The 12,021-nt window shown below is 36.5% G+C and overlaps 1 protein-coding gene across 4 annotated transcripts in view; it reads right to left on the bottom strand.

Annotated features, from left to right (window-relative positions):
* The window catches only part of FAM228B (family with sequence similarity 228 member B), a 32,763-nt gene that overhangs the window by 17,058 nt on the left and 3,684 nt on the right, over nucleotides 1–12,021 (bottom strand). For 2 of the 4 annotated variants that reach the window (XM_010591953.2, XM_010591957.3), the window contains exons 2-4: nucleotides 7,599–7,667; nucleotides 5,859–6,050; nucleotides 4,575–4,655 (exon numbers count right to left, since the gene is read on the bottom strand). In XM_010591953.2, coding sequence (XP_010590255.1) covers nucleotides 4,575–4,655; nucleotides 5,859–6,050; nucleotides 7,599–7,667 — 342 coding nt within the window. The remainder of the gene's footprint in view (nucleotides 1–4,574; nucleotides 4,656–5,858; nucleotides 6,051–7,598; nucleotides 7,668–12,021) is intronic. The other 2 variants (XM_010591958.3, XM_023550466.2) reach the window with 1 other exon arrangement.

The following is a 12,021-nucleotide window of genomic DNA, read 5'->3' as shown; positions in this document are numbered from 1 at the left end:
CCTCTTGATCTATGTGCAGGCTCCTCATGAGCACAATTAAGTGTTCTGGAATTCCCATTCTTTGCAATGTTACCCATAATTTGTTATTATCCACAGAGTCAAATGCCTTTGCACAGTCAATAAAACACAGGTAAACATTTTTCTGGTATTCTCTGCTTTCAGCCAGGATCCGACGTCAGCAATAATATCCCTTGTTCCACGTCCTCTTCTGAATCCAGCCTGAATTTCTGGCAGTTCCCTGTCGAAGTACTGCTGCAGCAGCTTCTGAATGATCTTCAGCAAAATTTTCCTTGCGTGTGATATTAATGATATAGTTCAATAATTTCTGCATTCAGCTGGATCACCTTTCTTTGGAATATGCATAAATATGAATCTCTTCCAGTCAGCCAGGTAGCTGTCTTCCAAATTTCTTGGCATAAAAGAGTGAGCATGTCCAGCACTGCATCCCTTTGTCGAAACATTTCAGTTGGTATTATGTCAATTCCTGGAGCCTTGTTTTTCGCCAGTGCCTTCAGTGCAGCTTGGACCTCTTCCTTCAGTACCATCAGTTCCTGATCATATGCTACCTCCTAAAAAGGCTGAACGTCAACCAATTCTTTTTGGTATAAGCCAAAAACCAAACCAAACCCATTGCTGTCGAGTCAATTCCGACTCATAGCAACCCTATAGGACAGAGTAGAACTGCCCTATAGAGTTTCCAAGGAGCACCTGGTGGATCTAAACTGCTGACCTTTTGGTTAGCAGACATAGCTCTTAACCACTATGCCACCAGGGTTGCCAGTATAGTGACTCCGTATAGTCCTTCCATCTTATTTTGATGCTTCCTGTGTTGTTTAACCTTTTCCCATAGAATCCTTCAATATTGTAACTCGAGGCTTGCAGTTTTTCTTCAGTTCTTTCAGTTTGAGAAATGCTGAGCATGTTCTTCCCTTTTGGTATTCTATCTCCAGGTCTTTGCACATGTCTTTATAATACTTAACTTTGTCTTCTTGAGCCACCCTTTGAAATCCTCTGTTCAGCTCATTTCATAATTTCTTCCATTTGCTTTAGCTACTTGACGTTCAAGAGCAAGTTTCAGAGTCTCTTCTGACATCCACTTTGTTCTTTTTCTTTCCTGTCTTTTTAATGACCTCTTGCTTTCTTCACATCTGATATCCTTGATGCCATTCCACAACTTGTCTGGTCTTTGATCATTAGCGTTCAATGCACCAAATCTATTCTTGAGATGGTCTCTAAATTCAGGTGGAATATACTCAAGGTCTTTGGCTCTCATGGACATGTTCTCATTTTCTTCAGCTTCAACTTGAACTTGCATGTGAGCAATTGATGGTCTGTTCCACAGTCAGCCCTTGGCCTTGTTCTGACCGATGATGACGAGCTTTTCTGTCGTCTCTTTCCACAAACGTAGTGGATTTGATTTCTGTGTATTCCACCTGGTGAAGTCCACATGTATAGTCGCCGTTTATGTTGTTGAAAAATGGTATTTGCAATAAAGAAGTCATTGGTCTTAACAAAATTCTATCGTGCAATCTCCAGCATCATTTCCATCACCAAGGCTATATTTTCCAATTAGTGATGCTTCTTTGTTTCCAACTTTTGCATTCCAATCACCAGTAATTATCAGTGCATCCTGATTGCATGTTTGATCAATTTCAGACTGCAGAAATTGGTAAAAATCTTCAGTTTCTTCATCTTTGGCCTTAGTGGTTGGTTCTCAAATTTTTTTTATTTCCGGGCCACTATGATGACAATTGTTGTTGTTACTGAGTATAAAAAGCTTTTGTATATGTGAGTTAGATCAATCACTATTTACTTAATTGGAACTTGAAACTAAGAATGTATCAAATTTTATTTATTAATTCATTAAAAATAACAACACTAAACCTATTACATTCAACATAACTTTTTATAAAAAATAACTATATTTTCCAAAACAAAAAAATTAGTGAGGAGAGTGACATTGGTTTACATTTTTGTAAATCTCTTTAATGTCTTGCTTAACAAAAGACAGATGGATTCTCATATCTGCTTCTTTTGCAATTTGTTGACATATGTTGTTTTAGTTGAAGTATATGAAGAAAATCTTCAAAGAGTCATGTAGTTGGAAAAGGAAGGAGTATTCTTATAGCCTTTTCAGATAATTGTAGATATTCTACTTTGATACTATATCCAAACTCCACAAGCGGTAGTTTCTTAAAGGTTAGTTATGATGTGGAATCTGAAGCCATATTGATGAATTTTTCATACTTGGCTACCTTGAAATACACTAGTCTATCTTGCACTTTGCATGGATCTTTTACCCATTCATGATATTATAGCATCATGAATTGGTCATTTGGAAAAAGATGGATCACGGCGTTATGGGAGATCTTCCTAATGCTGACACATTTCATTACACAATATGAAAGAATCACATTCATTAATATCATTATGGGTCTCATCAGTAAAGTCTGCATATTGGGATGCTGTCACATTCATGATGGTGAATATGAGTTTTTAAAAATTCTAATTTTTTTGGCTTAAAAGCTCACATTTTATCATTGGCAACAAATATTGTCAGTTGTTTTCCCTGAAGTGATAAGCTCGCTTCACTCATTTTCAAGAAAATGTCTGCCAAATACTCAAAACTTAATAACCACAATTTGTAAGTCATTCTTTCAAGTAAAAATTGTGTTTCTTGGAAGAGAAAAAAGAAAAACAATCAGCCAGTTCAGCTCACAATTCAAGGAATCAGACTGTATTTCAGTATGCAGCGGAAGGGCTTTTTACATACTTCCCATTTCTTCACACAGAATACTAAAAAGACATGGACTCAAGGGCCAAGATTTAATAAAAGTAATAATTTTTACTGCTTCATCAAGGACATTCTTAAGTTGCATTTTTTTTTTTAACTGCAAGTGCATGGCAGTGAAAAATATAATGACTAACAGTACAGTTTGGTGACACTGACTTAAGTTGTTCCAAAGCAGCAGAACTTTGAGCCATCATTGCTTTTGTACCATCAATGTAAATGTCAACACAATGAAAAAAGGCAACTAATATTTAATATTATTATGAAGAGCCCTGGTGGCACAGTGGTTAAGAGCTCAGCTGCTAACCAAAAGGTCAGCAGTTTGAATCCGCTAGCTGCTCCTTGGAAATCCTATGGGGCAGTTTTACTTCGTCCTATACAGTTCCTATGAGTCAGAATCGACTCGATGGCAACAGATTATTATTATGAAAACAGTTTTGGCTTAATGTATACCCTTAAAGGGTCTTGGGGATACAAGAATCTGTGTATCTTACTTTGGGAACTGCTGCTATAACCTAAAGGTGCTCAGGTCCTCTATAAATTCATTTAGAAAGGCAGCATAGTAAAAGAATAGAATTGAATTTTGGTATCAAAAAGATCTGGCTTCAAATCCCAGCTCTGCCCCTTACTAGCTACAGTACTAGTTAGTGTCTCTAAGTCTCAGTTTAACTCTCACCTATAAAAATAGGGACAATAGTGCATATACACACACACATACCCTTAATTAAAAAAAAAAAAAAAAAAAAGACCTAGAATTCCTGCGAAAATGCCAGCAGTTCAAAATGTCTACGACACAGATAGGTTTTTTTGGTTTTATTCTGTTTAATAATGGACTCTCTGGTGGGAGTATAAATTTATACATCCTATCTGGAGAACAATTTGGCAATATTAATCGAAATCATGCATACCCTTTAGCCCAGCAATTCTACTTTTAGCAAATTACCCTAAGTGAAAAATTAAGAAATATACAGCTATAGAGATGTCCATTATAATGTCACTTACCACAGTAATAGATCAAAAACAATACAGATGCCTAAAATAGGGAATCTGTCAAATACATGATGGTATAGCAAGATATCATAAGTGGTTGTAAACACATCTATGTTCTGCTATTTAAAGCACAAGTAACCTAACCTAAAAAGCCTCAATTGCCTCATCTATAAATAACCTCATATGGTAGTAGTGAAAATAAAATAAAATGGGGGAGGAAGGGGAAAGCCCGAACAGCCCTCTATGCAAGGTAGCTGCTATTTAATAACAAAATTTCATGCAATGATTAAAATTAAATATTCATATTTATTAACATAGAAAGAAACAAACCACAAATTGTTGAGGGGAAAAAAAAGATTTTAAAATCAAATGTATAATACCTAATTCCTGTAAAATAAAAATGTGCATAGATGCATGCATATAGAAAGAAGTCTGGAAGGATATACAGGAAAATCTTGTCAGTGAGTTAATTCTGGATAATGGAATAATGAGGTTTTTTTTTTTCCTTTATTAAAAATCAATTTTCTCATTTAGTGATCATGAAAATGTATTACTTCTGTAACAAATTTGAAAGTCCATGAAACTTTTAAACAGTTATTATATAATTCTGACATGCTATTTTCTAATTTTAGAGAGGCTTCATTTACTTTGGTTTTTGGCTTTCTTGTTGCTTTCTAAGGTGTAGGGATGGGAAATTATTCTTAAGATGTTACTGCATTCTCAGGAAAACACTAAAGGACTACTCAAAACAACTAAACACATAATATCAAAGGTAAAATAAGATCTATCCTACCTTCCTAAAATTGGGGTCCTCTTTGGTCATATAAAATGGGTCATACTCTTTTGGATCATAATGTTCTATAAATGCACTTCCCTACAAAAAGGACATAAAACCACACATAAGAACAAGAGGTGCACAGCTAGTTCTGAGCATTAAAAAACTCGAGAGGCAAACACCCAATTCCCTTCTTATACTTCAAAATGGCATCAGTAACAAATGCAAAAGGGAAAAGAAGGCCAAATTTGAAATTAACTTTATTCAGGTAATATATATTATAGTGATGGAAGGACTTGCCTTAAAATCTGCAAGACTTGGAAATTTGTTTTTAAATACTTACTAGCTAAACATCTCAAAAGTCTTAAAAATATCAGGAGAACAAAAATATTTTATACCTTTGCAGATAACTGAGTACCAGGACAACATAAAAATGTCTTGAACCTAGAGTACAAATTTTTTAAATTGGTAAATACAATTAGTAATTAAATGGGATGTGTGTTGGAGCAGAACCGTATGTTACTGCGTTTTCAGTGGCTGATTTTTTGGAAGTAGATTGCCAGGCCTTTCTTCCAAGGTGCCTCAGGGTGGATTCAAACCTCCAGTCTCCTGATTAGCAGCTGAGCACATTAACTGTTTGCACTACCCAGAGATTCCACATGAAGTATAAGAATTGGCAAACTAATAAATGGCTGCAGAATTCTGAATGGTGCTTAGCTCTGGGTGGATGAGGGTGTGGCTCTGGGAACATTCTACATTTTGATCTAGGTGCTGAATACACTGCTGTGCACATACGTAAAAATTCATTAAGCTCTATTTACTGAATGTACGTTATATCCTAACACCCAAACCAAGCCCACTGCCGTCAACTCGATTCCGACTCATAGCGACCCTATAGGGCAGATTAGAACTGCCCCATAGAGTTTCTGAGGAGCGCCTGGTAGACGTGAACTGCTGACCTTTTGGTTAGCAGCTGTAGCACTTAACCACTATGCCACCAGGGTTTCCATATCCTAACAAGTATAAATAAAATGTAATAAAAATGTAAACTTTAAAAAAATTACATAGGAAAAACAAAGAAGAAATGGTTCTAATGTTCATATTTAAATCCAGACTTAACACTCTTCCTTTATCCCTTCCACACGCTCTCAATTTAAGAATAGTATATGCTACAACAGAGTATAGATTATACATACGGTTATGTGGAGGGGTAGGGGCAGACTGTTTGGATGATTATAAATGAACAAAGATAACCATTGCCTTTAAACCAACAGAAGAAAATGTCAAATGATCTCTTAGTACCTTTTTATTTACATGTTTTAAAAAACCCTCTAATTCCTCTTGTCTCCTTTTTTTAATCTTCTTATATGAACAGACTTTTTCTATAATTTTCTTCTGGAGAGGATCTGCCACGTGGTCAGCCCATCTTTTATATAATATCTCTTTTCTTCTTGCATTTAAGAAGTCATGATGTTGTACATACTTATCTAGTTCCTAGTAAACAGTGATAGAAAAGAAAAATATATTATCCTAAAACTTTCTTCTAAAATGTTTTGAAAATTTAAATTTCATTTATATTTATAATAATAACCCACAACTCATTAAATTCGTTGCTGCCAAGTCGATTCTGTCTCATAGAGACCCTATAGAACAGAATAGAACTACCCCATTAGGGTTTCCAAGGAGTGCATGGTGGATTCCAACTGCTGACGTTTTGGTTAGCAGCTTTAGCTCTTAACCACTACACGCCAGTGGTTCATTAATTCAGTGATTTATTTGGCTTCTACTATGTGACACTCACTGTGCTGGAAACAGGAATATATGGATAAATGAGACAACATGCCTGCTCTCTCTGGGAGATAGGCAACAAAACAATTATCTACAAAACACTGGGAGGAGGGACAATACAGCAAGATAGATACATACCTAGTAACTGAAGACATAGAGGAGAAACAAACTTACTATTTTTTAGAGTCTAGATTCCCAAAGTGGGAGACATTTGGGCTAGCCTTAAAGAATGAGGACTTATCCAGGCAGAGAAGGAGTGGTAGAGAATGAGGAAAAAGAGCATTCTATGAAGAAGAAGAACAAAAAGACATGGGTAAAGAAGCAGAAGTATTGCACCACCTAGTACAAATGGCAAGTAACCTGCAAATAAGACATCTGATTAGGCTGCAAACTAACTCATTCTCACCAAACCTTCTCATCCTTTCACATAGCAAATGAAATCATGTGATTACTAGGATCAACAAAATGAAATTCAAAGTGAAAAAAAGAATCTTGAGAGGTTCTTTAGGGTATGACCCTCCTAACTCCAGGTTATAGCACATTCTAACCATTCCCAATGAATAGTTTCTTTCCTTTTAAAAGCACTTTAGAAAAAAATCTTTAAAACTTAAAAAATGGGTTACCTGTCCCAGCATTTACTACACCTCACCTGCTCATTCTTCTTGTCTAATTAAGCCCATTCTGCTACAGTTGCAGCTTTCTCCTTACCTATATATAAACCAAAAACCCATTGCCGTCCAGTTGATTCCGACTTGTGGCGACCTTATAGGACAGAGCAGAACTGCCCCATAGAGTTCCTAAGGCTGTAATCTGTATGGAAGGATACTGCCACATCTTCCTCTCAAGGAGTGGCTGGTGGGTTTGAACCACCAACCTTTCGGTTAGCAGCACGGTGCTTAACCACTGTGCCACAAGGGCTCTTTACCTATATATACCTGAGTAATAATTTGTCAGGGTGTTCCAATAATAGCTCTTAAAAATAAGCTCATTCATAGTGACTGCAGAAAACTCACTAAGATGAAGAAACAAGTAGGGAGTAAGTCTTATATCTGTGAATGAATTCCCACAAAGTATAAGTAGAAAGGAAGTCAATTAAAGCAATCTTAGAGATCCTGTAAAGTTAATCCTGGGTGGTAATGTGTAGTTTTTCATCTATTTTCCAAATTTGTTTATGATGAGGATGCACTACATCTAAAATGGAAAAATAATAAAATTTAATTTTTAATTAAGACATATACTATAACCAATTCTTACCTTAATTACATAATTTTCTCTATATAATATTGAGTGAATAGCTGCATCAATATCTTCTTTAGCTAATGCCTACAATGAAAGAATTAAACGTTGAAAATCAAATCTTGAAAAAATTATTAGAACTATCTGGAGTCATTACATTCTATGTGATAGATATATCCCTGAAAAGTGTAAATCCAATTTTTCTACCTCAAAACATATCATAAAGTACTTTTCAAAGAGCTTTGAATCTTTCTGCTCTCTGCTAAAGCTCATTCTAGAGCAAAAATAACTCAGATCATGGACATTTTGTGGCCTCAGAATGGTCAAATGACTTGTCCACAGTCACAAGGTAGTTAAAACCCATTTTTCTCAACATCCTATAAAATGCTTAGCATTAGAACTTCATTTTTCTTTATGGCTGAAAAATATTCCATTGTATGGATACACCACATTTTGCTTATCCATTTTTCTGTTGATGGACATTCAAGTTATTTCCACCTTTCGACTATTGTGAATAGTGCTGGAGTGAACACTGGTACACAAGTGTCTGAGTCCTTGCTTTCAATTCCTTTGAGTATATACCTAAAATGGAATTGCTGGGGCACATGGTAATTCTATGTCTAACTTTTTGAGGAATTGCCAAACTGTTTTCCACAGCAGCTGCACCATTTTGTAATTTCTCCACATCCTCGCCAACACTTACAGTTTTCTGTCTTTCTGATCATGGCTATCCTAGTGAGGGTGAAGTGGTATCTCATTATGGTTTTGATTTGCATTTCCCTAATAATTAATGATGAAGTAAAAGAACTGAACAGAAGATTTCAAAGGACAGCTCAAGAAGACAAAGTATTATAATTACATGTGCAAAGAGCTGCAGATGGAAAACCAAAAGGGAAGAACACGCTCAGTGTTTCTCAAGCTGGAAGAACTGAAGAAAAAATTCAAGCCTCGAGCTGCCATAGTGAAGGACTCAATGGGGAAAATATTAAATGACACAGGAAGCATAAAAAGAAGATGGAAAGAATACAGAGTCATTATACCAAAAAGAATTAGTCAACATTCAACCATTTCAAGAGGTAGCATATGACCAGAAACCGATGGTACTTAAAGAAGAAGTATAAACTGCACTGAAGGCATTGGCGAAAATCAAGGCTCCAGGAACTGACAGAATATCAATTGAGATGTTTCAACAAATGGATGCAGTGCTGAAAGTGCTCACCCATCTATGCCAAGAAATTTGGAAGACAGCTACCTGGCCAACCAACCAGAAGAGATCCATATTTATGCCTATTCCCAAGAAAGGTGATCCAACCAAACACAGAAATTATCAAACAATACCATTAACGCCACACGCAACCAAAATTTGGCTTGAAGATCATTCAAAAGCAGCTGCAGCAGTGTATTGACAGGGAACTGTCAGGATTTCAGGCTGGATTCAGAAGAGGACGTGGAACATTGTTGATGTCAGATGGATCCTAGCTGAAAGCAGAGAATACCAGTAGGATGTTTACCTGTGTTTTCTTGACTATGCAAAGGCATTTGACTGTGTGGATCATGGCAAATTATGGATAACATTGCAAAAAATGGGAATTCTAGAACACTTAATTGTGCTCATGAGGAACATGTGCACAGATCAAGAGGCAGTTGTTCAGACAGAACAAGGGGATACTGAGTGGTTTAAAGTCAGGAAAGGTGTACATCAGGGTTGTATCCTTTCACCATATCTATTCAATCTGTATGCTGAGCAAATAATCTGAGAAGCTGGACTATATGAAGAAGAACAGGGCATCAGGATTGAAGGAAGACTCATTAACAACCTGCGTTATGCAGATGACACAACCTTGCTTGCTGAAAGTGAAGAGGACTTGAAGCACTTAACTGATGAAGATCAAGGACCACAGCCTTCAGTACGGATTACACCTCAACATAAAGAAAAGAAAAATCCTCACAACTGGACCAATAAGGGGTATCATGATAAATGGCGAAAAGACTGAAGTTGTCAAAGATTTCATTTTACTTGGATCCACAATCAACACCCATGGTAGCAGCAGTCAAGAAATCAAGACGCATTGCATTGCGCATATCTGTGGCAAAGGACCTCTAAAGTGTTGAAAAGCAAAGATGTCACCTTGAAGACTAAGGTGTACCTTACCCAAGCCATTGTATTTTCAGTTGCATCAAATGCTTGCAAAAGCTGGACAAATCAGGAAGACCGAAGAATTGAAGCCTTTGAATTGTGGTGTTGGCGAAGAACACTGAATATACGATGGACTGCCAAAACAATGAACAAATCTGTCTTGGAAGATGTACAACCAGAATGCTCCTTAGAAGCAAGGATGGTGAGACTGTGTCTCACATACACAGTCATGTTGTCATGTTGTCAGGAGGGATCAGTCCCTGGAGAAGGACATCATTCTTGGTAAAGTACAGGGTCAGTGGAAAAGAGGAAGACCCTCAATGAGATGGGACTGACACAGTGACTGCAACAATGGGCTCAAGCATAACAATGATTGTAAGGATGGCACAGGACTGGGCAGTGTTTCATTCTGTGGTGCATAGGGTTGCTGTGAGTTAGAACCGACTTGATAGCAGCTAACAACAACAACTAATGGCACAGTGGTTAAGGTTGGCAGTTTGAATCCACCAGGCGCTCCTTGGAAACCCTATGGGGCAGTTCTACTTTGTCTCATAGGGTCACTGTGAGTCAGGATGTACTCGACAGCAATGAGTTTGGTTTGGTTTTTTAATGACTAATGATGCTGAGATCTTTCATGTGCTTGTTAGCCATTTGGGTATCTTCTTTGGTAAAATGTTTATTCTTTTGCCCATTTCCGGATTGCATTGTTTTTGTCTCTTTTTTTTGTTGAATCGTAGGGAGTTCTTTATATACTCTGGATGTTAAACCCTTATCTGATATATGAATACCAAGAAATATTTTCTCAATCTATAAAAATTCAATCTATAGGCTGGATAAAGTCCTTTGATGCACGAAAGGTTTTAGTATTTATGAAGTCTAATTTATCTATTTCGTCTTTCGTTGCCTGTACTTTTGGTGTCATATCTAAGAATCCTTTGTCAAAAACAATATCCCAAGCATCATGCCTATGTTTTCTTCTAAGAGTTTTATGGTTTTAATTCTTACATTAAGGCTGTTGATCAATTTTGAGTTAATTTTCATATATGGGGTGACGATGGTTCCAGCTCCATTCACTGAATGCGAATATCCAGTTGTCCCAGTACCACTTATTAAAGAGACCATTCTTCCTGCAGAGGGTCTCTCTTGAGTCTTCAGCTCAATGCTAAATGGTGCATGCTAAATAGGAAATTACAAGTAACACTGGGCAAAGAAACGCCTGAAAAAAGATTAGAGGGAACAATCCCCAGAGCTCACATAGGCTGAGAAGCTGTTACTTTTAGCATTAGCCAAAGTGAAAACTCCATGGTTCCCAAGGTATCCAATCAAAAATCATCAGGCATATAAAGAAGCAGGAAAATTTTACCAATAATAAAGAGAAAAATCCGTCAAAACTGCCCCAGAAATGACACAGATGATATAATTAGTCCATAAGAACTTTAGTTATTATACCTGTAGTTTATAAATTCAGGAAGCTAGAGGAAAAAGTAGATATTGAAACGTGGGGGGGAAGGAGATAAGACAAATATGACCACTGTCAGGAATGTGAGAGGTGGTATCACTACAGATTTTATAGATATTAAAAAGAATAAGAAAATATTGTTAACAACTTTATGCCAATAAACTTGAAGACCTGGATGAAATGAACAAATTCCCTGTGAACCTCAAACAACAAAGCTCATTAAAGAAAAAACAGATAATCTGAATAGTCCTATCTCTCATTAACAAATTGACTTTTTAGTTAAAAATATTCCCTCAAAGGAAATTCCAGGACAGATGGTTTTACTGGTGAGTTCTACCAAACACTTAGAAAGAAATAATTCAAATTTTACACACACTCTTTCAGAAATGTGGTGAGGCAGGAATACTTCCCAACTCATTCTATAAGGCCAGCATTACCTGAATACTAAAATCAGAAAAAAAGATATTATAATACAAGAAAACTTCATATCAACATCCGTTATGATCATATTGCAAAAACTCTAGACAAAATTTTAGCCAACTGAACAAAAAGGATTATATGACAAAATGGAGTTTGTCCCAGGAACGCAAGGTAGGTTTAACATTAGAAAGTCCACCAATGTAATTCACCATATTGCCAGCATGAAAAAGAAAATCCATATGACCTTCTCAATAGCTGCTGAAAAAGCATTTAAGAAAATTCAACATCTATCCTTAATAAAAACTATTAGCAAACTAGAAATTGAAGGACCTTCCCCAACCTGATAAACACCATCTAAAAAAAAAAAACCCTACACTTAACATCGTTACCATTTGTTATTAGCTGCTGTTGAGTCGGCTCTAACT

Source organism: Loxodonta africana, chromosome 12 (genome assembly GCF_030014295.1).
Source record: "Loxodonta africana isolate mLoxAfr1 chromosome 12, mLoxAfr1.hap2, whole genome shotgun sequence".
Classification (NCBI taxonomy): domain Eukaryota; kingdom Metazoa; phylum Chordata; class Mammalia; order Proboscidea; family Elephantidae; genus Loxodonta; species Loxodonta africana.
The sequence above is the reverse complement of the archived record's forward strand: the minus strand, read 5'-3'. Positions and strand labels throughout refer to the sequence as shown.